The sequence below is a fragment of the Eupeodes corollae genome, chromosome 2 (genome assembly GCF_945859685.1).
Source record: "Eupeodes corollae chromosome 2, idEupCoro1.1, whole genome shotgun sequence".
NCBI classification, from domain to species: Eukaryota; Metazoa; Arthropoda; class Insecta; order Diptera; family Syrphidae; genus Eupeodes; species Eupeodes corollae.
In genome coordinates this window covers 145,165,288-145,187,689 of record NC_079148.1, presented here as the reverse complement: position 1 = coordinate 145,187,689, position 22,402 = coordinate 145,165,288, and the positions used below count along the sequence as shown (strand labels likewise).

General features: G+C 28.8%; 2 protein-coding genes across 16 annotated transcripts in view; one reads left to right on the top strand and one right to left on the bottom strand.

Annotated features, from left to right (window-relative positions):
* The window catches only part of LOC129945531 (RNA-binding protein 45), a 292,274-nt gene that overhangs the window by 192,198 nt on the left and 77,674 nt on the right, over nt 1-22,402 (top strand). The window lies entirely within an intron of this gene.
* LOC129945529 (transcription factor VBP) overlaps nt 1-22,402 on the bottom strand; it is a 57,017-nt gene that overhangs the window by 12,081 nt on the left and 22,534 nt on the right. Inside the window, exon 1 of one of the 15 annotated variants that reach the window (XM_056055335.1) lies at nt 19,413-21,627. The exons of 11 other annotated variants lie outside the window; for them this stretch is intronic. In XM_056055335.1, coding sequence (XP_055911310.1) covers nt 19,413-20,088 — 676 coding nt within the window. In that variant the 5' untranslated portion in view covers nt 20,089-21,627. Of the gene's footprint in view, nt 1-19,412; nt 21,628-22,402 lie in introns of those variants that run through there. 3 more of the 15 variants (XM_056055331.1, XM_056055333.1, XM_056055332.1) reach the window with 3 other exon arrangements.

The following is a 22,402-nucleotide window of genomic DNA, read 5'->3' as shown; positions in this document are numbered from 1 at the left end:
CAATGCCTTTTTCACAATTATTATTTATTTTGAATGTTTGGCATATACGTAATTCGCATGTTTGTGTTGCGTGATTTGGGAATTAAAATTTTTCCAAATTACTTTAATTTTAATAACCACTATTACAAAATTTGGAAAATGAGTTATAGTGTTACAGTAAATCTGTCCAAAGAAAGTTGAGTCGCTAAGAATGTCGGTAATATGCTCTACAGCTCTACCGACATTTTTCTATATACTTCATCTTTACCGACATTTTTCTGAATCATTTCATATTTCATATTTAAATAAAAAAGAGAGTTGCGAGAAACTTCAAGTTAAAATAGATCAATTTTTATGTGAAAAGGATTATTTAACATGATAGCAAATACAGAGTAATTCAAAGTTAAAGAAGAGCTTGAAATATTACCAACAAATTTTCAGTTCAATAGAATGAATTCTGGAAAAGACTTAAGTGGTTAATTTTATCCTTTATAACTTGAAAGACATTTATGCCAGGAAAGAGCTTTAAGTACTGTTTTTTCAAGTCTTAAAATTTTCTGCTATACAAAACTTCAAACGCGTTTATCTCAATACTGTCTTTTTTAGGTTCGCCAATATTCATAACTTGGGAAGTTTTCAACATGTTTATTTAAAATTTTCAGTATATCCCTTAAAATACATTCCCCACGTGTATATGACAAATCTCGTCATTGTTAAAAACTGCACAACCGATATTTTAAAATATATTAACACGTATCTTATTTTTGTCGGCCCTTAAGATCCCCAAACTACTTAAAAAGTTCTCTGAATTTTTATAAAATTTATTGTGAACTCACATAATGCTAATTTACTTTTTGCAAGTGGTCTTAAATATTTATTTTCTGTAAGTAATTAAAACTTTCGAAAACTGCAGGATTAAAGCTAAAGAACCTTGCAACAAATTAATTCGAGTCGGGTCTCTTAGTCACCAAAAGGTTATAGTTCGGGAAAATATTAAAGTACTTTGTTTTCGTTTCAAGTATTAAGATTATTGCAAAAATGTTCATGATTTTTTACTACTCAAAACTTCTAATGCGTTTATTTCAATACTATATTTTTTCATTTTGCCGAAATAATTACTCATATATTTTTCGACAGATTGACTTCAAAGTTTGAATATATCTTCGAAAATATCGTCTCTTTAAAAAAGCGTAGTACCTTAATCGCTTGTTAACAGTGTTGTTAAAATTTTGTATTTGTAAAATGTTTACTTCAGAAGTTCGCTACTTGGCCACTTTCAACTTTCATAACCGAAGCAGTAGTGTTGCCAATGATACTTAAAAGAGAAGACGTTATCGCAAAAGCACTGAAAGTCGATATTTTGAAATAAATCGTTTCAAAAATGCATTTTTGTCGGCCTCTAGAGTGTCCTAAACTTTTAAAGATCATTTTTAAGCCAAATCCACGTTTAAGTAAATATTGCATTGAGACCTTAAGGATGGATTAATATCTGACGTTTAATGTCGATTTATTTCACAGCAATGGTAAAATAATTCTAAATGTGGCAATCAAGTTCAAGTATCGATAATGTAGCTCATTCGATGAGATCCGGTCAACTTCTTTTAATTTAGCATGAATTTAAATTTTGCAAGTAAGATTTTATTTTTACAAGAGATGAGATTGAAACTAATGTTCTGTAAATAATGAAGTAAATTGTTCAAACAACTGATCTCATGAACACCTTGAAGAAAAGTGTGTTTCCTGATCACCAAATAAATAGTAGATTCTGATTTTCAAGTCTGATTTATTCTTATAAATGAAGATTTTTTTGAAGTTTTACAAAATACAAAAACTTATAAAACATTATTTTAATCTTTTTAGACAAATAGAAATATTTATTTAAAATTAACTATCACTTATTTCGGTTTACTTAAATATTTTGAACACTTTCCTTAAAAATGCAAAATAATTTCTTTGATTTATTAGTTCCCCAAACATTCAATTCAAAATAAAGTCATTAAATAGAGTTGATTGCGAATAACTTTCAAAATTACTTGTCGATTTTTAAAGTGACAAATGTAAGAAGCATAAGAGATCTTTTCAATATATTTTCTGTGAGTGAAATTTAGCTTTGAAATGTAAAATAACTAAAATTTTCAGTGAATATGGAAAATTATTAAAATTCGAAGAAAAGACAATTTGTAAAATTTGAACCAAGTTTAACAAATAGAAGCTTTTAAAAATCTTAACAAAAAGTTGTAAAATCAAGAACGATCGTAAAGGGTTTTTTTTCTATTTAACGTGAAAACATTAAAGCAGTAGTTTTTAAAATAAGACTAAGTTTATAGCTAAAATTAGTGCATATTTATTTTCTCTGACACAAATGAAGAGTTAAAAATTGGCGCTAATTTCACACAATTAGGTATGTATGTGTTTCATTATTATTTTAAATAATAAATTAATGATTTATTTTAAAAATTCTAAACAATTGATCAAGTGTCTATTCCTATACTTCTTATATATACTTAGACAATGATGCTTGAAGTTTATTTATTTGTTTATCCAACTGTCTCCAATTGTCGCACATTGTCGCAATTTCTCTTTGATATTTTAGTTTAAAAATGTAAACAAAAATTGGAACACAAAAATAAACTTCTCAATTTATTGTTTTTATTTAGATATGTGTGTACGTATGTAGATTTTGCTAATTAATATTTTGCACAATCTTATATTTTTTTGCAAAGATTAATGAAGTGAATAAAAATTGAATGACGTCATTTGTATCAGTTAATTATTAAAAATTCTTTAAACAATGAGGTGTGACGTCTTTTTAACGTCTAGTTTTCAACACCTTTTACTTTGAATTCTGAAAGAAAGGTAAATCACTGTTTATCCACCCACTTAAATGTTTTATTTGCTTAAAAAATCTGCTCTAGATTTTAAGACCCTAAAGCTAAAAAGGCTTGGTCATGACCAATTTCCTTTTTTCAAGCCACCGCAATCCAGACCATACATAAAAAAGTGCTAAATATTTCTGTATAAACAAAAAGTACAGAAATGTGAAATTTTTGCATTTCAGAACCGTTTCTTTGGTTCACAAAGAAAAAATAAAGAAAGAATTATAACTGAACAAAAAAAATATACATTGGTCCATCACGGATCTCAAGTTGAAATCTTAAGAGAATGGTCGAATGGTGAAGACAAAAAAACGCACTTAAATCCGCAAAGAATGACCAAAAATACAACAAAAAAGAAATACAACTTGGAATGATATCCGTGAGTCAACAAAAAAAAATACAGACCAATTCACATACCGCCTGACCATTTTTTTATTACTTTTACTTTTTTCCACTTTCACTTCTTCTGAAACTCCCAAAAAAATTTAACATACTTTTGCTTTTTTTTTAATGGCGCCCCACTTATTGAACCTCAATTTTAACGTACCTACTCATCTCACTTAAAAAAAAGACCCAAAAAGACCACAAAAGATATGAGACCGCAATCAAAAACTTAACTTAAAGAAGTTGATGAACATCTTTTTTGGCTTTTTGGTTTTTTGGTGTCCAAATTAGGAGCATTATCTCGATCGACAGCTCTTAGTAAAATGTATAAGTACTTAAATGGAATTGATGGTAAAAGAAAAGATTAAAACAAAAATAAAATGAAAATGTGACGTTATTAAAAAATTGTTGCATAATAACAAGTTTTTCGATCAGGTCTTTTGTTTTGTTTGTTTTTTGTGTATTTTTTCTTTTTAAAATTAATTACAACCAATTTTTTCAGTTTTTTTTGGAGATCTAAGAAAGAATTAATTTTATTTTTCACTTTCATTCGAAGCCATTGGACCATTCCGGTAAAGTGAAAATATTTCCGCACTGGGTGTGATGATGACTATGAAGAATCTCGTCATCATCATCATCATCCAAATCGTCGCTCGTCTCGTCGTGAGTATCTTACTGGACCATGGCAATGCAGAATTTAAACTTTCACTATCATTCACACATAGTACCTTTCTATATAAAAGAATACTTATGTACATATTTTTAAGCCCTCTGACTTTTGGATAAATTATACACACTGAAGAATGAAATTCGAATTAATTATAACAGAACGCATTTATTATTATGGATGATATTTTCCAATATTTCTTTTACTAATTCATTTTTTTATAATTTCTTATTAATAGATATGATTTTTTTGGAAGAAAGTGAATTTTATTTTAGAAATATAAGAAATGAGAAAGAAATAAAAACAGACAACCATTTAAAATGATGATATCTGGCCACTTAATTTTAAAACAAAAGTTACAACATAATAAGAGGAAAAATAAGCTTAATGAATGCAAAAAAATCCGTCTCTAATCAAATTCACATCATGTTTTTGATTTTTGTTTGTTTTTAAACTACTGTCAGTTATTTCGTAATTTTTCAGTGAAAGTGGTTTGCCAAAAAAACCAAACACGTGAAAAAATATAAACAACATAAATGACTTGAATTTTGGTAAAACAATAAAATAAAAAAAGGTAATTGCAGTAATTACATTTTGGGAATTAAAAAGAGGTTTTTATATTTTGTTGGTAAGGGTAGGAATAATTTTAGTAATTTATAAACTGAGTGTAGTCATTTTTGTGTTCACATTAATGTGATTTTGATCTTTTTTAGTTAAAAGCTTTGTATGAAACTACAAATCCAAAATTGAAAAAGACTTTTACAAATCTTTACAATTTGTTATTTGTTCCAAAGAATGTTAATAAAAGTCGTAATCATTCTGAAAATGGTGCAACATTTTTTAAAAGTATTTTTTGGATTTCAACTAAGAAACAGAACATCTTTAATTTATTCGTGGACAACAAAAAATATAAGAACATTTTCAAGGATTCGTAAAAATAATAATTTAACCGATATAAAATTTGCAAGTGGTCATGGTGAAGGATTTTATAGAAACATTAGTTTTTCAGGTATAAAAAGTGAAGGTGATAACAGAAATGGTCGATTTCCGCAATGTTTGACAGCATTTTTGAGAAAAAGTACATTATAAAAATACCATTTTTCTGATAATGGAAATTTGGATGAGAAGTGCATTTAAATGCATTGCATTACTTACTGATTTAAATTAAAAATTCGGCAGATTTCTAGTTTGAAACATTTCAATTAGAAGACTTTTTGTAAACCATTGTAAACTGATCACATCCGGATGCTTTTGATTTTTGGAGTACAAATATGTACATGATAGATTTTTAGGTGGCCTCAAGACCTCCAGCATACTTTAGCAGCAAACAGTTTATTTTGGCGTTTATTGAACTTTTATGAAAGTACTTAAAATCGCCTGTTTTTCTTACTTTTTTACTTAAGTCAAAACTCAAGATGGACTTAAGTCAGAAAATGGCCAAATAGACTCCATGAACTCAAGATGGGTATATAAAAACAAAAATTAACATTTCTATATTAATATATAAAGACAAAATTAATGCGATATTAAATACTTCTTATAGACTTAAGGTGTTGGTATTAAACAAAAGAGACAAAAAGAGGTCGTTGCATCAAGTCAAAACCTCAAATACAATTATGAATGAAGACTTTTTTACCTAACGCCAAAGAATTATTAATGAAGATTCAAAAAACTGGGTAACACAATTAAACCTTACTATCTGTCATACCTAGGCCTAGAACATTTTCGACTGAAGTAAATTTCTTCAAAATTTAGAATTAGAGTCTGTGACTGAAGTGAATTTTGTCAAAATTTTGAATTAGGGTCTTTATTTTTTAAGAAGAAACATAACGTTTTCTTGCTTGCGACACAAGGGTTAGTGCATTTTAACCATTATACAAAATTTAACTATTCAGAAACTCTTGAACGATTCAGAAACGTAATTTTCAAGTTTCTTGTTAATAACGTCATCGACTTCGGAACCAAATTTACTCTAGACATATTCAAAAAATATTGAAAAAAAAATATTGAAATAAAACATTCCAACCATTTTTTTTAAATGTACGTTTAATGTTTTTTTTTTTCAAAAGTCTAGATGACGTAGTTTTTACGTATTTGAATTATTTGGTTTAAATATGGCAACTCTATTTATACACTATTTCAGGTATGGAGTAAAATGGGTTTGAAAAATGTTGGAATCAAATTTGAAGGAGTAGCTTAACCTTTTTAGGCACTATCTCAATATAAAGAAAAATTTGGGGATGCAGTCACATGTTTTTCAATAACATTCACGTTTTCAACACTTTCAACACGAAGCCTTGTAGGCCAACTAACCAAAACAAAATTAAATGTTAAGAAATTTAAAAATATAAAAATTTTTGCACATTTTTAGTTTGCCTTTTTGAACAATTTGAGAATGCTGCTGGTTGATAAATAGCCTTGAAGTAAGATGATCAATCATTTACCTGTGTAACGACCTTACTGGAAAATTTTTAAAACCCTCAAGATCCCTCATCTTTAAAAGCAATTTCTTTTGATTCAGTTGCGCGCAATCTTCTTATTATCTGAAAATTATGCCAGTTAACAAATTTTAAATTCAAATATTTTATAAGGTTTCCTTTTTTGAATGCTAAAATTTGTAAAAAAAGAAATGGCCGTGTTGTTGGACTGTTGGACATTCCAAAGAAATTTAATTAAAATATTGGACAACTTTCAAGTAAAAATCATAATTTCTAAGTGTTTGGGATCCCTTATTATTTTACGTAAAAATGCTAAAGAGTTTGTTTGTTTGTGTGTTTGAGCATGCTTTCAGTGTTAGATAGTCCATTATTTTTATATCATCACACTAAGACTAATAATATAAAAGAATGTTTCAAAATTCTTGATTTTTCCTTATGAGAGCTTTTAATGGGTACGTTCCGGAAATAGTTAGAGGTTTGCTAAAATAACGCAAGGCAGAATTGTTCCTTTAGTTCCTATAAAAGTCCGTTACAGCATATGTTTATCTTTTTTGGTGCACTTTTTTATGCTAACCAAATTTGTTTTAAAAGCAAACAAACATTTCTCTAAGACTTAAACAAATTGGAACAGAAAAAAGACTATTTTTAACATGTATTAGTTACATATTAAAATATTTGCCAATTTTAACCTTCTTTTCCGTGTACCGGTAATAAGAAATGTGGGATTTTCCCCTAGTAGTCACATTTGAATCACTTGCATTTTTCTTCTTCTCCAAAAGCAAATAAGTTGCATAATTCGAGCAAAAGCACTTAACTATGGTGATGATGATCATCAGAAATCAGCAAACATCTCTGGTTTACTTTTTTTGGTTTGGCAGTATATTGCAAGGCGGTGTCAATTCTGAGGAATGTAATACCTACATTTTTATATGGCCCACACATGCCATTGCGATAAAAAAAACTTATATACCTAAAACCATCTCAAGCTAAACCACTTAAAATCCAAAGAAGCAAATCACTACATACCCTACCATCATCGGTGGCAATTTGTAGCCTAGGTTTGAGGCTTCGAAGCCTGCAAAGCATGCGAACGATTGTACCTGCCTACCTACCTAGTTTTAGTTTCCTATCCTACAGTAGCCACAGTAGTTGCGTGATAATGCGGTGAGCGGTAAGTGGTGCTGTACGTTGCGCGGTAAAATGCGAACGTTTTTTATTTTTATTTTTATTGGGGAATGTGTGTTTATTTAGTAGCTCAGTTCAGTAGGCCTATTCTATGACTTGACTATAAAGCTTCGTCTATCGTCTCTAACTTGAGTCTCTATAAGCTTGAATTCTGTTGGGTTTTGTCTTTTCATTTCTTTAAGTCGACTTGTTCGCGGTAGTGCTGCGATGCGATGTCTTGATGATGGCTTGATTCGTGAGACAGGTAGTTCGCGTAGTTTAGTAATAAAAAATGACATTTTTATGCGTGTGATTTTCTTCAGTTCAATTTTAATTCAGAGTCAGAAATGTATATATTGAGGCAGTCAAACTGGTGGTAGTTTGGCATGATTGGTGGTACAAAAAATAAAAACTCTCACTTTCTTCCGTTCAGACTTTAGAGTTGGATGCGGTCTGTTGCTGTTTGAATTTTGTATATAGATACTTTTTTTGTTTTTGTTGTTGTTGCTTTAAGAGCGTGAGTACTTGTCTGCATGTCGTCTCTTTGAATTATGGTTGGTATGGTAGATAGGTAAGATGGGATTGTGTGAACGTGAAGGAGGGATGGAGGTAATATTATTGCACTATGTCGTCATAGAAGGAAGTAAAATTTAATATCGATGTTTTTATTTTTATTTTTCATTTCGTTCGTATCTAATTGGAATTTCTTCGTTTTGTACCTAGTTACATACAAAGATACAGATACATTATATTTATATAGCAGTTAAATTATATTTTGAATAGATTTTAAATGGATTTAAATTAGTTTTTAAATGTAATTATCATTGATATCATTTTAATGATAAGTTTAAATTGTTTTTGAATTTATGTAGGAAACGGAAAAGTGAAAACAACTTTTTCAAAATATACAATTAGTTTGTTTTTAAACCAGGTTTTCGAATTCCAAATAAGTTAATTATACATTTCTGGGATACATTTAAATTGATAGTTGATTTTCTTTATGATCTTCAAGTTTAAAGTTAGTCCAATCTGCACTAGATCTAAAAATTGAAATACAATTTTCGAAATGAAAAAACATTATGTTTTCTTTTCCAAATGAGATAAATTTTTAATATGTCAGATTCTAAGTCTAACCACTAAGAAAAAATGAGAGCAGTGAATATTATATTATTGATCAACGAGTAAGAACAGAGAGTGGAGAGTGGAACAGGCATTCGACATTCACTTAGTTTGGCTAAAGAAAGAATCTCTGTACTTTATAGTATTAAAGCTTAACAATTTAAGGGGAGGAATGCAGCTGAATATTTTACAAGACCATAGTCAGTTGAAATGAGGAGGAATAGAGCAATAGTTCAATGATGTTAGTGTCACTAATATTTTTAAAAAAAATTCTTTGAATACCACCAACTAAAAGATGGAAGTCATACTCAAACTTAGGAAGAGAAGATCAAAAGGATTGAAACATTTTTTGAAATAGTTTCAGAAAACGTAAACATTTTACGTTTTTTTGTACGCAGCTCATGGATTCTGAAGCTGTTTTGGTCAGAATTTTATGAGCTTATCATATTATTGTTACAGTTCCATATTTGAAGAAGAGGAATATGACTCTGAAACCAGATAAGAGTACAATTAGCAGTGAAATAACTGAATTTGATTAGAATCTGCAGGGGATCATTTATAAAGAATGAAGAAATTGAAAAGAAATGTTTAATATTTATTTGTTTCAACAATTTGTATAAAAAGTAAGAGTAACCTAAGGTCTTGGAATTAAGAGCCATCTAAATGGTTCTTTCTTCACGTTTTAACTCCAAAAAATTCGGACAAATATTTATCGTTAAAAACATATAATCATATTAACCCCTTTTCTTGAAAACGGTTGAATTAGGTAACTTCTTTAATAGTTTTTGTATTGAAGGATTTATATTTTAGTAAATAATATTCAATAATTTAGAGTTTCAAATCCTTCAATTTTTCTTGATAAATGATTAACTAAGTTTGTGTTGTAAGAAGACTTTTAGCAATTTTTATACGGACACTTACAATAGCTTGAAAATTTAACTTATTGTTTAAAAAAAAACCTAAGGAATAAATATACCATTAGCTAAACTCGACCTTTGTTTTTAATTTTCGTCTTATTTTTTCAAAACAATTCTAAGGTATTTTTGAAAGATTTTTAAGTAATTTTGATAGAAACATAAAATTTGGTTTGCTTTATAAGAGCGAAATGGTAGAATTTTCTTTTGAAAGATCCCCAAAAATCGCTGATTTTAAACTCAATCAATTTATTAAGCAAGACAATAAGAGACTTAGCATGTAAAAATAGGTTTTGACTTAACTTTGTAATTTGGTATTTAAAAACAGGTAACTAATCATACAGAATCATTTCTATAAAGAAAAAAATTTGTTTCGACTGTTCATTTTCGAAAACTAGGTCCTTTTTCTCGGCCATTGCAATACATTCATAATAACCATTCAAACTTTTAAAAATTCTTTTCCAATCAAATTTAGAAATAGAGAAATACTGAAAACCTCAAGTTATTCAGTTCGTTGTTATTACTCAACCTTGAGGAATCTTATTTTCAATTACAATTTTTAAATTCATAAAGAGACAAATAAATTTTAACTTAGGACAGAATTTTAAGAAAACATTTGAATATTCATTTGTTTCTAAAATAAAAAAATGATCATAAGTCAATTAAGGAACACCAAGTTGCCAATTTCTCTTCTATAAAATAAAAATAACTCTTGTCTTTCAATGATGCAAAAAATTAACATAACTAAATTTAAATTAAAATTAAATTAAACCAAACCCACTTTCTATAATGTGAATTTCTATTTTTGTCAAATACTAAATTGACAGGAAAGTAAAAAAAAACTGTTAAAATACTCAAATAAATTGTCAACAATTTACAATCATCATTAAAATAGCTATTTATAGTGTGTTTTTTTTGATTCTATGTATATTCTTCTTTTATTTTTTTAATTAAAGCTCAGTATGCAAAAATAAATTCTAACCTTTTGTGATAATCTTCTAAATTAATTTAAGCAAAAATATATACAAAGTCTCTATACAACTTCCACTAGTTTAACAAAAAAAAAGCTCGTTCCGGTTTCAGATTTATCGCCAATATGTATCTTTTATATAGTATAATAGTATCTATATACTTTTTGCGGTTAAACTAGAACATCATCAAAATTAAGTCTGATAGATAGATGATTCTCCCTTAAATACATAAAACCGCAATAATCGAGCTTGAGCTTAATATGATCATCAGTGAAGAAGACAAACAAAAATATACACAACAGGTTAAATTATAGATATTGTATCTCGATCAGTAAATTATGTTAATAACAAAAACTAAACCAACCGAAAGAGTGGAAGCAATAAAAATGAAAAAAAGGAAAAAAAATAGAATCCAAATTTGGAATAGGTGTGCGAAAATTACACTTTCACTGATTTTGATTAAAATTTGTTTTATACCAGAGGCGGCACACGCTACGTTCGTTCGCTCGGCGTTATAATCTTGCTGTAGGTAATTCTCCAAAAGCTATGACTATGCTACTTATAAAACATTACGCAATTGCATATAAGCTATGCTATGCTACAACTGCTACCTACTTGTTGAGCGATTTAAAGTCAAGACGAGTCATACAGTCTGATGAGTAGTTAAAGTAGTTAGTTTAAGTGTTATAATAGCAAAAAGATACAAAAGCAAAAAATATCTTCAAATTATGTATCTATATCTATTTATGTATGTTGGTTTATAAAATTGCAATGGATGGCTTGAGCGACTTGTTCCGCATATAAATGAATCCAACTCGGGTACTTAGTCAAGTCATACATTATATTGGCAGGTAAAAATAATTGTATCTAATCATAAAAAAAATAAAACCGCAAAACCATCTTAGACTACATAAAATAGGTGTTAAAACAAATTGGTACGATGATGGAAAAATGTAGTGCAAAAAGAAAAAAAAAAACCTAAATAAACATTCATAAATTATAGACTTTTTGTTTTTGAGTACATCATGCAAAAAGTTATTTAAGTCAACACAACGCGGACGATGACGACAACGTCAATAATGTTGGAATTAAGTGGCACAATTTGTATTGGTACAGTGCACGCCACATTGCTATAGTTTTGAGAATTTAAATGAATGATGCAGGTACGAGTATTGTAATTTTTTTGTTTGCATATATTGGATCTTTAGAATTGTTTTTGATTGATTGGACTGGAGTCATCACATAATTATTCCTTAAAAAAGCTTTTGTGGAAGTTGTCTACATTTTAAAATCAACTGATAAATGGAAATGTCTGTGTCATGAAGCTTGTTTCACTATTAAGTTCTAAAACGTAAATAAATAAGCATTGAAAAATCCTTAAACAAGAATATTTCCTGGAATTTTGAGTCATAAGAAAATTTATGGAGTACATTTTTTAGAATTTGCGAAAAAATCTTGTTTCAAAATGTTATAAAAGTGTGGCCAGAAAGAGGCTTTAAAATTTGGATTTTTTTCTTTAATTTTATTGCCAAATTATTTCTTATATGTATGCTACTACTCAAAATTTCAAACTCGTTTATGTCAATACACCATTTTTTAAAGATCTTCAGACTTATAACTCATTTAATTTTCAACGACTTGATATTTTGAAGGTATTTGATGTTATATTTTTAATGTTGCCTAGTTTAATTTTTTAGGCAAGTCTTTCCCTTTTCTCATAAGTGCGCCATTTGACCTAACATCAATATACTGAAAATATGTACTTCTATAAAAATTCGTTTGTAACGTTAATAATAAATCATTGGATCATAATGACCAAAAACTTGAGTAGAGATATTAGTCCAACTGAACTCTTTAAAAGAGGTAATGACACCTTTTTGCAATAAAGAGCTTCAAAAAATTAATGGAAGCAGTCACTGATATTTTCAATAAAATTCCGTTTCTTTAGTGGCTATTCATTTCGTAGAATTTCTGAAAAAAAAAACAAGTCCACAAAAAGTCTATACCTTTATGATTGCTCTTTAAACTATTATTCCCGAAGGTGTCAATTACTTTCTTCACAATTATTGAATTGAGTTTCGTCATAAAATTTTTAGGAACATATTTGAGAAGTACTAATTTTGTGGTTCCACAGGTAAATAATTCTTTCGATTCTGTTTAAGTTTATGATTAATCATGTTTGGAACCCTATCCTAGGAAAATAGACTCATTGGTCAAATCAGTACAAGGCTTATTTTACTTCGAATTCTCGAATGAGTTGCTTACAATTTTTTTTATTATATCTGTTCTATCAAATTTTCGAAATACCTCTGAAATACTGAAAAAACTGTTTGGTAAATTAATAACTTCTGAAAAGTGACAATTTAAAATTAAAAAAATGTGTATTAACATTTTTAAAATGATTGTTATTTAAAATTTTAATAATGATGCAAAGTCATTTGAAGAAATCAGCAAAAGAGCTTCCTAATAAGAGTCTTGATATTTGACGAAAAGATGAATAAATAATAAATGAAAAGATGGCCTATAACTGCACAACCATATCATTTTTACGAAATTTTCCATGTCAAATCACAAAATATTGGTGACTTATTGTAGGCATAAACGGTCAAACTCTTGTTTGGCAAATTACTAACTGAAACTGAAAAATATTGCCATTTTTGTATTTAAATTTTAACAAATTCAGATCATTGTTGAAATGTGTATTGTTAAAGCTTGAATAGTGGCATTCTTTTTACTTGCCTTGAGAAATGCTTTAATAGAAAATTTGAGAAAGGCTTAAATAGAAAATTATTGAAAATGAAACCTCTTATTGGAAAGTCCTATACTTGAACTTTTGTGTTTTACAATTTGAACAAAATTTATTTCAAAATTGTTTAAATTCCGAAAAATTGAAATTTGATCAAATGGAAAGCCTAATTCTCAGATTTCTATACAAATTTAATTGTTTGTTAATTTAAACTGCATATACTTTTTGGTAGTTACAAAAATTGTTAGTTCTGCGATTGGCAGAAATTTCTTTCCTAAAACAGAAAATTTAATAATAGCACCATTAAACATAATTAAATGAAAGAACCCTTTTAACTTAATTTCAAGAACTAAAATATTAATAATAACCTACGAAATATGATTTAAATAGAAAATTATTGAAAATGAAACCTCTTATTGGAAAGTCCTGTACTTGAACCCTTGTGTTTTAAAAATTGAACACAATTTATTTCAAAATTGTTTAAATTCTGAAAAATTTGAAATTTGATCCAATGGAAAACACAATTGTAAGTTTTTTGTACAAATTTAATTGTTACAAAAATTATTAGTTCTTGAGAAATAAAAGCAATTGGCAAAAATTTCTTTCCTAAAACAGAAAATTTAATAATAGCACCATTAAACATAATTAAATGAAAGAACCCTTTCAACTTAATTTCAAGAACTAAAATATTAATAATAACCTACGAAATATGATCTCCAGAAAAATGCAACTTAATTATAATCTATGGCTCGTGTGATTATAATGGTCATAAAAACTAAATTTTTAACTTTCGAATTAAAAAGAAAAAATTAAAAAATCGCTATGCAAGAATATCTACCTCAACCTCTACCTGCCTACTTATACATACTTATAATTTTTTTATTTACTAAATATAAGCCCCAAAAAATATAAATCAAACTGCCCAAAAAAGTGAAAGTTTACAACTTAATGAAAGTAAATTCGAAGACCCAACCAACCAAAAAAAAAGATATAAAGGTACCTCTACCTATAAAACAAAAATCAAAAAAATAACAACAACAAAGCGAAAAACACACATCTCTCTACACACTTTTTGAAAATCAAAAAACAAAAAAAAATACATCATATTAAAAAGTATAAATTCATAGCAGACAGAATGCGCGCGCGAACACACGAACCATGTTAATTCGGCAAAAGAAGGTTCCACTGTCGAAATAACTACAACAACAGCAACAACAAAAATTGTATATTAAAAAGCTTTGGAATTAAATAAATGTATGTATAAATAATAAGGCAAATATACCAACAACTCGAACCACATCCAGAAGACAAAAATAAAATAAAAGATACAAAAAAGATACAATATCTTTTAATACAGTATAAACGAAACGAAAAGTTGAAAAATAAAAGAATGAAAATGGAAAGTTTAAGCACTCTCCAACCTATACCTACCTACCTACGGTCTGTCTGTCCCTTTAATGGGGCATCTATAAAAATCCAACAACAACAATAACAACTTTTGAATCAGGTATACGAAATACGGCCATCAAAAAATGTGGGCCTCAATATTCTGGTCGAATGGAAAATCATGCACATTTTGGGCAGCAACATCAAGTTTGTTGGACAGGTCAGAAAACAAAAATGTTTTCTGAATAAAAGAGAGATGCGCCGACAGTAGAAAACGCGACGTATTTAAAAATATCCAAAAATAAAGACATAAACGCACTAAAACAAGGCAATTTATTTATGAGGTGAATTTCAAAAAAGACTTTCCTCTTGTTAAGTTTTTTTTAATTCGTATTTTTGGGATTAGAATAGGTAAATAAGTCGGAACTAAAAAAACTTAAGTCAAGAGTGACACCTTATTTCACAAAAAGCTGAAAGCCAAAGGCAGACGACAACGACCACGACACCGACACACAGAGTGTCAGTGGTTTTTTAAATGATATTCATGAGCTGTATACCTATCTATACTTTGAAAAGAGAGGGTTTATTGTAGGTCTTTAGGTAGGCTTGGCAGTTCTAGGTCAGGTTCGAGAACGAATTTTCGCTTAGTATGCACGATTTTACTGTCGTGTTCGAACTGTCGATAAATCAATAAAATTTCAAATGGATTACAGTTCCTATTTAAACAAAATAAGGGACATTAATTAGCTTAGAATGTTTGTATTTTATTTGTTTTGTGTTTCTTATTAAAAAAGTTCCAGTACAATTTAAGCTATAAATGTGTCTAGTAAACTTATAAGTGGAATTGGAAAATTACTGATAGGTATTTTGTTTGCATTTTAATGTATGTATACATATTTAATTATTTTAAAATATAAAACAAATAGAAAACAGTCTTTTTTTTAGAGAGAAATATCACTTTAATGTTCCTAGTTTTGTTTATAAGTATAAAAATGTTCAATAACTTAAAATTTGATAGGAAGAATGGAATGAATGAAATTTCCAAAAAGAAGATTGGTATTATCTTCATTTAAATAATTAAACCGAATTTTGTTTTGACCAAATATTTAATATATTTTATTACGGCGGAAGTTCTGAGATGAATTGGAAAATATGTCTTTAGCAAAAAAGTACATGTTTGTATCTATGTATGTAAAGTATTCACTGCTTTTCAAAATATTAGCACAGTTTCAAAGTAATAGCTTTAGATACACTTTCGGGCATATACATACTTTAATACACTGGTCTTAAAAATAAGGTTTGTTTTATAAACACTTTTATATAGGAATTAAATATCCTGAATTTGAATTGGCACTATAATTTTTTGATCACATCAGGTTTTCAAAATGTTAAAGATAAGCAAAAACCATATTTTTAAGGTTGAGGTAAAACAAAACATTTGCAGTTCTTCACAATAAATTTTATGATTGTTTTTCAAGGAGAAATCTTCGTCTTCTTGATACAGTTTAAGTTATTTAAGTACATCTTACTTGCGGCCATATTATTGAATTTATTTTCTAAATTAGTTTTAAATAATTGATGATTTTTGAGTCATAGATTTTTTGAGACATTAGACTTTTATATTTCAAACAAAATTATTATATTCAAGCACAACTTTAGTTATGACATTTAAATAAATTTTTGAAAAACATCAAACGCACAAGCTTCTTAAATTATTTTGGCTCTTAAAGTAGTTTTGAAAAAACTCAACGATATGGGAGTTAGTATTTTGAAATTCTCATTAGTTATGAGTTTTCATTTGACTCTAAGTTTTGAGTTTTGATTTAATGGTTTAAAAAAAACGGTTAAGAGCTTATCGTCAGTGTTGATTTTGAATCAGAGCACCAATTTAACTATCTTATATTTTTCAATATATTTCAGAAACTCAGTGCCAAAAACAAACATTACTTTCAAACCGTTTTGCCTTTTTGTTTTGAAACCGTTTCATGATAAATGGTTCAGTGTTTCTTTAAGATTTATGAAGGAGAGGTGAAATCTGACAACGTGGAAAGATTTGTTGTAAAATTGTATGAAATATTTTGAATATTTAAACTGAATATTGAAGATAGGAATTTTGAATAAGTAGAACCGTCAATAATGTTATTGGACAATAACTAGTGCTGTGTTTTTTTTCTTGTTTTTCAGAGTATCAAATCAAAAACCTCAGATGCTAAAGTGCTCGTGAATTTAAAGTAAGACCATAAAAGATCCAAAGTAAACATTGAATGACCGGAACAATAATTAGTTTTTTTAATTTTTTCGATTTTCGATGCGGAAATAGTATGAATAAATTCTTTCATCAACTTTCTTTTTTAATAAAAATAAATTGATTTGTTGTTATTGGCTATTTTAAGAGCCAACATATGTTAAGTGTTGAAAAATTTAAAGGTTTTCGAAATAAAGTAGAAAACTTTTAATTTCTTCAAAAAAATCAATTTTTGAGCAGATATAATTAAAAATTTAAGACTAAGAGGTTTTGGTTAAAAGCTTTCATAGGACTTAGATTTCTTAGTGCTGGGTTAGTACTAAATATGACCCACTTTTTCATTTTTTATTATTTTAAAAACTTAATGCGTGGATTAAAATGTCAATACTTTACACTGTTCTTAAAATGTTGTGGTAATAAATGATTAGTTCTTTTTTAGAGATTCGGAAAAATTAGGTTCGTGTGAACTTAACAAATTTTTGTTTAAATAATGATAATTATTGGAGAATATCAATGTTCAATGTTCTTCTTTTTAAGTTTTACATATTGAAACAATTTTCGAAATTGACAAAGTCTTTACACTGATGTTTAGGAGTTATGTTAAAAGAAACCAAGAAGACTTTGACTAGTGTTTGGTCTGTTTTAATACCTCATGAATTTAAGGGTCTTTCCTACTCGCTAAATGATGTTGAGGTAACAATAGAGCGTCTGAGAAAACAAATGTCGGAATTTATCAGTTCACTTGATCTTTTTAGAAGAAGTCTTCTAAGTCTACTACGTGTATCTAAGGATCTCCCTTATTAGTTAAAGTGCTTGGAGTTGATAATGAAACGGTGGAAACAAGAAATTTCCACTGCTGAAACTCTGAAGAAATCAATTCTAGGAAATATTTTGCACATTTTCTGACAATCAAATAACTTGATTTTATGATTTTTATTATAAAAATAACAGTGCGTGGAGAACCAGGGCCTAGAGACTTACAACTCTCAACCATTCCTGTGTGCGAGTAATTGCAGGTATGGAGAGGACCTACAGTTTATATGCCAAATCCGAACGGCTAATTTGAGAAAGCACTTTTTTATGATAAGAATTACTCTTGGAGAATTCGTCAATTCTTCGCAAGAGGCATACCCGTGAATAAGAACTTTAGGTGGCACAGGCAGGGATCGAACCCAATACCTCTCGCTATCCAACGCACTAATAATCATGCCACGGGTGAGGTATGATTGTTATTAATATTACAAATTTCTTTAAATAAAAAAATAAACCTAAAATATTCTGCTTTATTGCACTCAATCAATTTTCCTTCAACTTATTTTCCTATAAAATCAATTTTAATTATTATGCTACAAGATAACTCTTGTCAGCTTAATGTCAAATGTTAAACTATACCATTCTTTCATATTCTCACTTCAATAACATTATAAAAAAAGATTAAATGAATTCTCGATAAACTTCTAGTTCTACTAGTTATGTTAGCCAATTAAGTTTTTTTATTTATTAACTAGAGAAGAAAAATAATTATATTTAAGTCATTAAGTTTGGCTTTTATAGAGTTGAATATTGTTTAAAACATTTCTTGCAGAAATGTTAAATGTTGATGTTAACAAACCTAGAAAATATTAAACAACTTTTTCAAGGTACATATATAAAAAGTTGCTGCTAAACATTTCAACCTTATAATTAACAATTTGATTGAAACAAATTTTTAAGAATTCTTAAGATCATAGATAACATTCATATAGCTGTTATGGGGCCTCTTAAGAAAGTTCAATACCTAATGATACAAAAACCGAGAAAGTACAAATTGTATTTTAACAAAATGTTTTTGTTAGACTTTTAGATACTCAAAATTTATAAATTATATGGTCAAAATGTTTCGAGCTTTTCAAGTCGTTGAATTACTGATCTGAAATTTCTTGCGTGGTCAGTAAAAAATGACCAAGAGTTTAACCAGAATTTTAAAATTATGTTGTTCAGCAGAAATTCAAAACACAATTAAGTTACATTGAAAATTAGAGGTAGAAAAGACAGACATTTCATCAGGAGTTTTAATGAATTAAAAAAAGGAAACATTTCAGAACAAATATTAAAATTTCATAAATATACTATAAAAAGATTCATAAATAACAGAAGAAGAACTAGAAGAAGTAGACGCCTAGTTCAAAATGCCTGATGGACATTAGTTCTAAAACAAATTCTTGAAACTTTTTCATCAAAAACCTAGTTCTTTTTTGTTATAAATCCAATACCAAAGCCTTAGTCAATCAGTGGGCGTTTCTAAAGTATATACTCAAATCACTTCTGTAAAACTATTTCAGGTTTTCATTTTCTGAGAATTTTCGGCTATGTTAATTTCTTAAGGGTTGTTAAATAAACAATAAAATAACCGGATCTTCATTCTTTCGTGTATCTTATATCTAACTTTAAGCCCTTACCATTTTACCATAAAATTCTTTACCTTCAATACAAAGAGGCGTTAAAGAACTATTCCCCCACACACAAAATTTAATTTACCATTACCATTCAAATATGATGCATGATGTTTCCATAATTGTTGCACTTGAAATTGTGTCCAGCGACTATTTTCATCAGCAGCAACATTTCCACTATTGTTGTTATTGTTGTTCGAATTATTATTATTATTAGAATTATTTGTTAAAATGAGATTATTGTTCGCTGTAGTATTATTATTTGGAGTATTTGGATTGTTATTATTATTGTTGGCATTTGCATTTGCTAAATGTTGCAAATGATGATGTAAAAGTTGACTACTTGGTGGTAAGCTTCCTAAGCCATTTAAAGGTTGCAGAGTATTTCCATTGGTTCTTAGAGTAGGATTATTATTGTTTGTAGGCGGATTTGTGTTATTATTGCCAACAACACCAATTGTAGTATTAGCAACAACATTGGTATTACCAAGTAAATGAGGCAAATTATGTACAACTTGCAAGGGTAGCGAGCTTAAGGGTGGCAATGTTGCTGGCGGTTGCATTGATCCAACAATTTGTTGCTGTTGTTGCTGCTGTTGCTGGAGTTGTTGCTGTTGTTGTTGTTGCTGTTGTTGATGTTGCTGATGGACATTTTGGAGTATTTGTAAATGCGTTTGTTGGACTTGCACCTGCGATGGACCAATTTGTAAGGTCTGCGGTGGCGGTGGAGGCAATTGATAATCCATCCTCATTGGTAAGGACTTCATTCATAGATTTTTGTGAACGTTTTGTTTATAGGAATGAAATTGTCGGTAAAAATGTTTAGAAGCACAAAAACACACACTGTTTTTTTTTTTTAACGTGCCACTATATCTTTTTCAGTAGGTGATGAACATCTTGAATATCAATTATTTGTTTCTATACAGACATAAACTCTTAGAAAAGCTTTTAAAAAAACTGGTATTTTATAGAATCTCGAAACACTTGACTTAAGTCTTCCAAAGGCAAAGGCGAAGGCAGTAAATAACAAAAACTATACTAAAACAACAAATAGATATAGAGATAGTAATTGAAGCCACTTCAGACGACCGAAACAACGCGATTTGATGATATCGCGTGAAATACAAAACGAACTATACCCGGGGTATATAGGGAAGACAGCGAATAGCAAGCTTGTGACGGTATTTGAAAGCTTTAAAAATAGCAAATGATAATTTATACTATAGTTTCACATTCAACCACTCAGATACGACGATGAAGCTTCTCAAATAAAAATAACAATAGAAATACATAGAATACGAATAGAATTGAAAAAAAAACACACTAGCGGGGTTGGTTTTGGAAAAAAGTTTGACCTTGAACGTTTTATTCCACGCGTTTCACGATCATCACACAAGAATTCTAATGCAAGTTGTTGTGGAACAAATGAAAAACACAAAACAACAAAAAAAAAACTGCACAGATAAATACAGATACAGATACAAATTATAGATAGATATTGTATCTTTTACTCTCACGCCAATGCAATGCAAATTAATTGAAAGTACAGTATGGAAGTTTTAGTTGTTTAAACTTTTTAAAGAAGATTTTTATGATTAGCTTTTTATTGCACAGCAGCACTCCCTGTGTGTTTGGAGGGAGGAAACACCTGTTTGTATAGATACAATTGATTAAATACAAAACATTTAACCAGCAGTTAGATAGATAGAAGGTATGTTCGGATTTTTTTATATTTTTGAATGGGGATTGTTTGAGTTATTGGAAAAGGGGAGAGAGATCAAGACACGAATTTATTATATCAAAGCATCACCGCTGTTTATGTTTGTTTTTCTTTATTTTGAATATCTATTGTTTTAAAACTTCTGAATCGAAGATATTTTTTTTTGTTTGAAAGTATCTAGATGCAATTATTGGTTTGTTGTTTCGACTGCGAATTTGATGTCAATTTTTAAAAACACATTTTTTTAATGAGAATTTAATGAAGTGGATAATTTTGGAAAATCACAAACTAATGATCGATGTATTTGTTTTCACTTTGGTTCAAAAAGGTTTTGTTTTTTGATGGATGGTTGGAGAAAAGTCTTTTAATGTTTTGAGAATGTGTTTAGGTATGATGAATTGAAGTAATTATAAGGTAATGAAGAAGTATTATCCGAAATCGAACCTTAGTCGCCGAAATACGAATGAAGAGTGAGAGTCAAAATACAACTAGTGGATAGTTTGCGATTGGGAATTCCATTTTTCTTTCTTTCACATTAAAAATTTTTAAAATACACCAAAATAAAAATAAAAAAGAAACAGAAGAAAGAAACAGAAAACAGACAAATTTGCTGCAATCCAACTACAATATCCAACCTCACCAAACCAAACCAGAGACCAGACAAGAGAGATATATTTATACAGAAAAGCTCGTCTCTGGGTATGGGCTTTGGGGCTTGATGGCTATGGTGATGGTAATGATGGGGCTTGGGGTCTGGGGTTTGGGCTTAGAGGTTTTATTATTATTTGTTTTTGTTTCGTTTTTACTTTTATCGTTGACTCTATTTGTTTGTCTCCTTTTTGCTTTGCTTTGCCGGTTTGCGGAAGCAAAATGTAAAGTTTCGTTTGGAATTTAGCTTGATGGGCAATGGGACTTTTGTGCAGAGAGAGAGAAAGAAAGAGTGTGTGATGTTTGATGGGTTTTGGTTTGATGAAGTTCGATGATGGGTCTACCTGGTTTGACTCATAGGCCTTTTGTTTTTTTAATTGTGCCACCACCTGATGGGAAAGATTGCGTGTGGTTAGGTTAGTCGGAGCCTCAGAGGTTAGGAGTTTTAATTTAAAAAAAAATGATGATACTGATACTTTAGAAGAGATTTGGAAAGCTGAGTTGAATTGGAAGAACACTGCTACTATACCTCTGTTTAATGCATTGGAAAGTTAGAGATACAAATTTTTAAGCATAGCTTAATTTATATTTCTTGGGTACCTAAATTCATACATAGATAGATATTCAAATTAAAATTTGAAAAAAAAGTGATGGATTTTATTTACTTTATGAATTTAAGTTTATATCTAATTTGAATATTTATTTGAATTTCG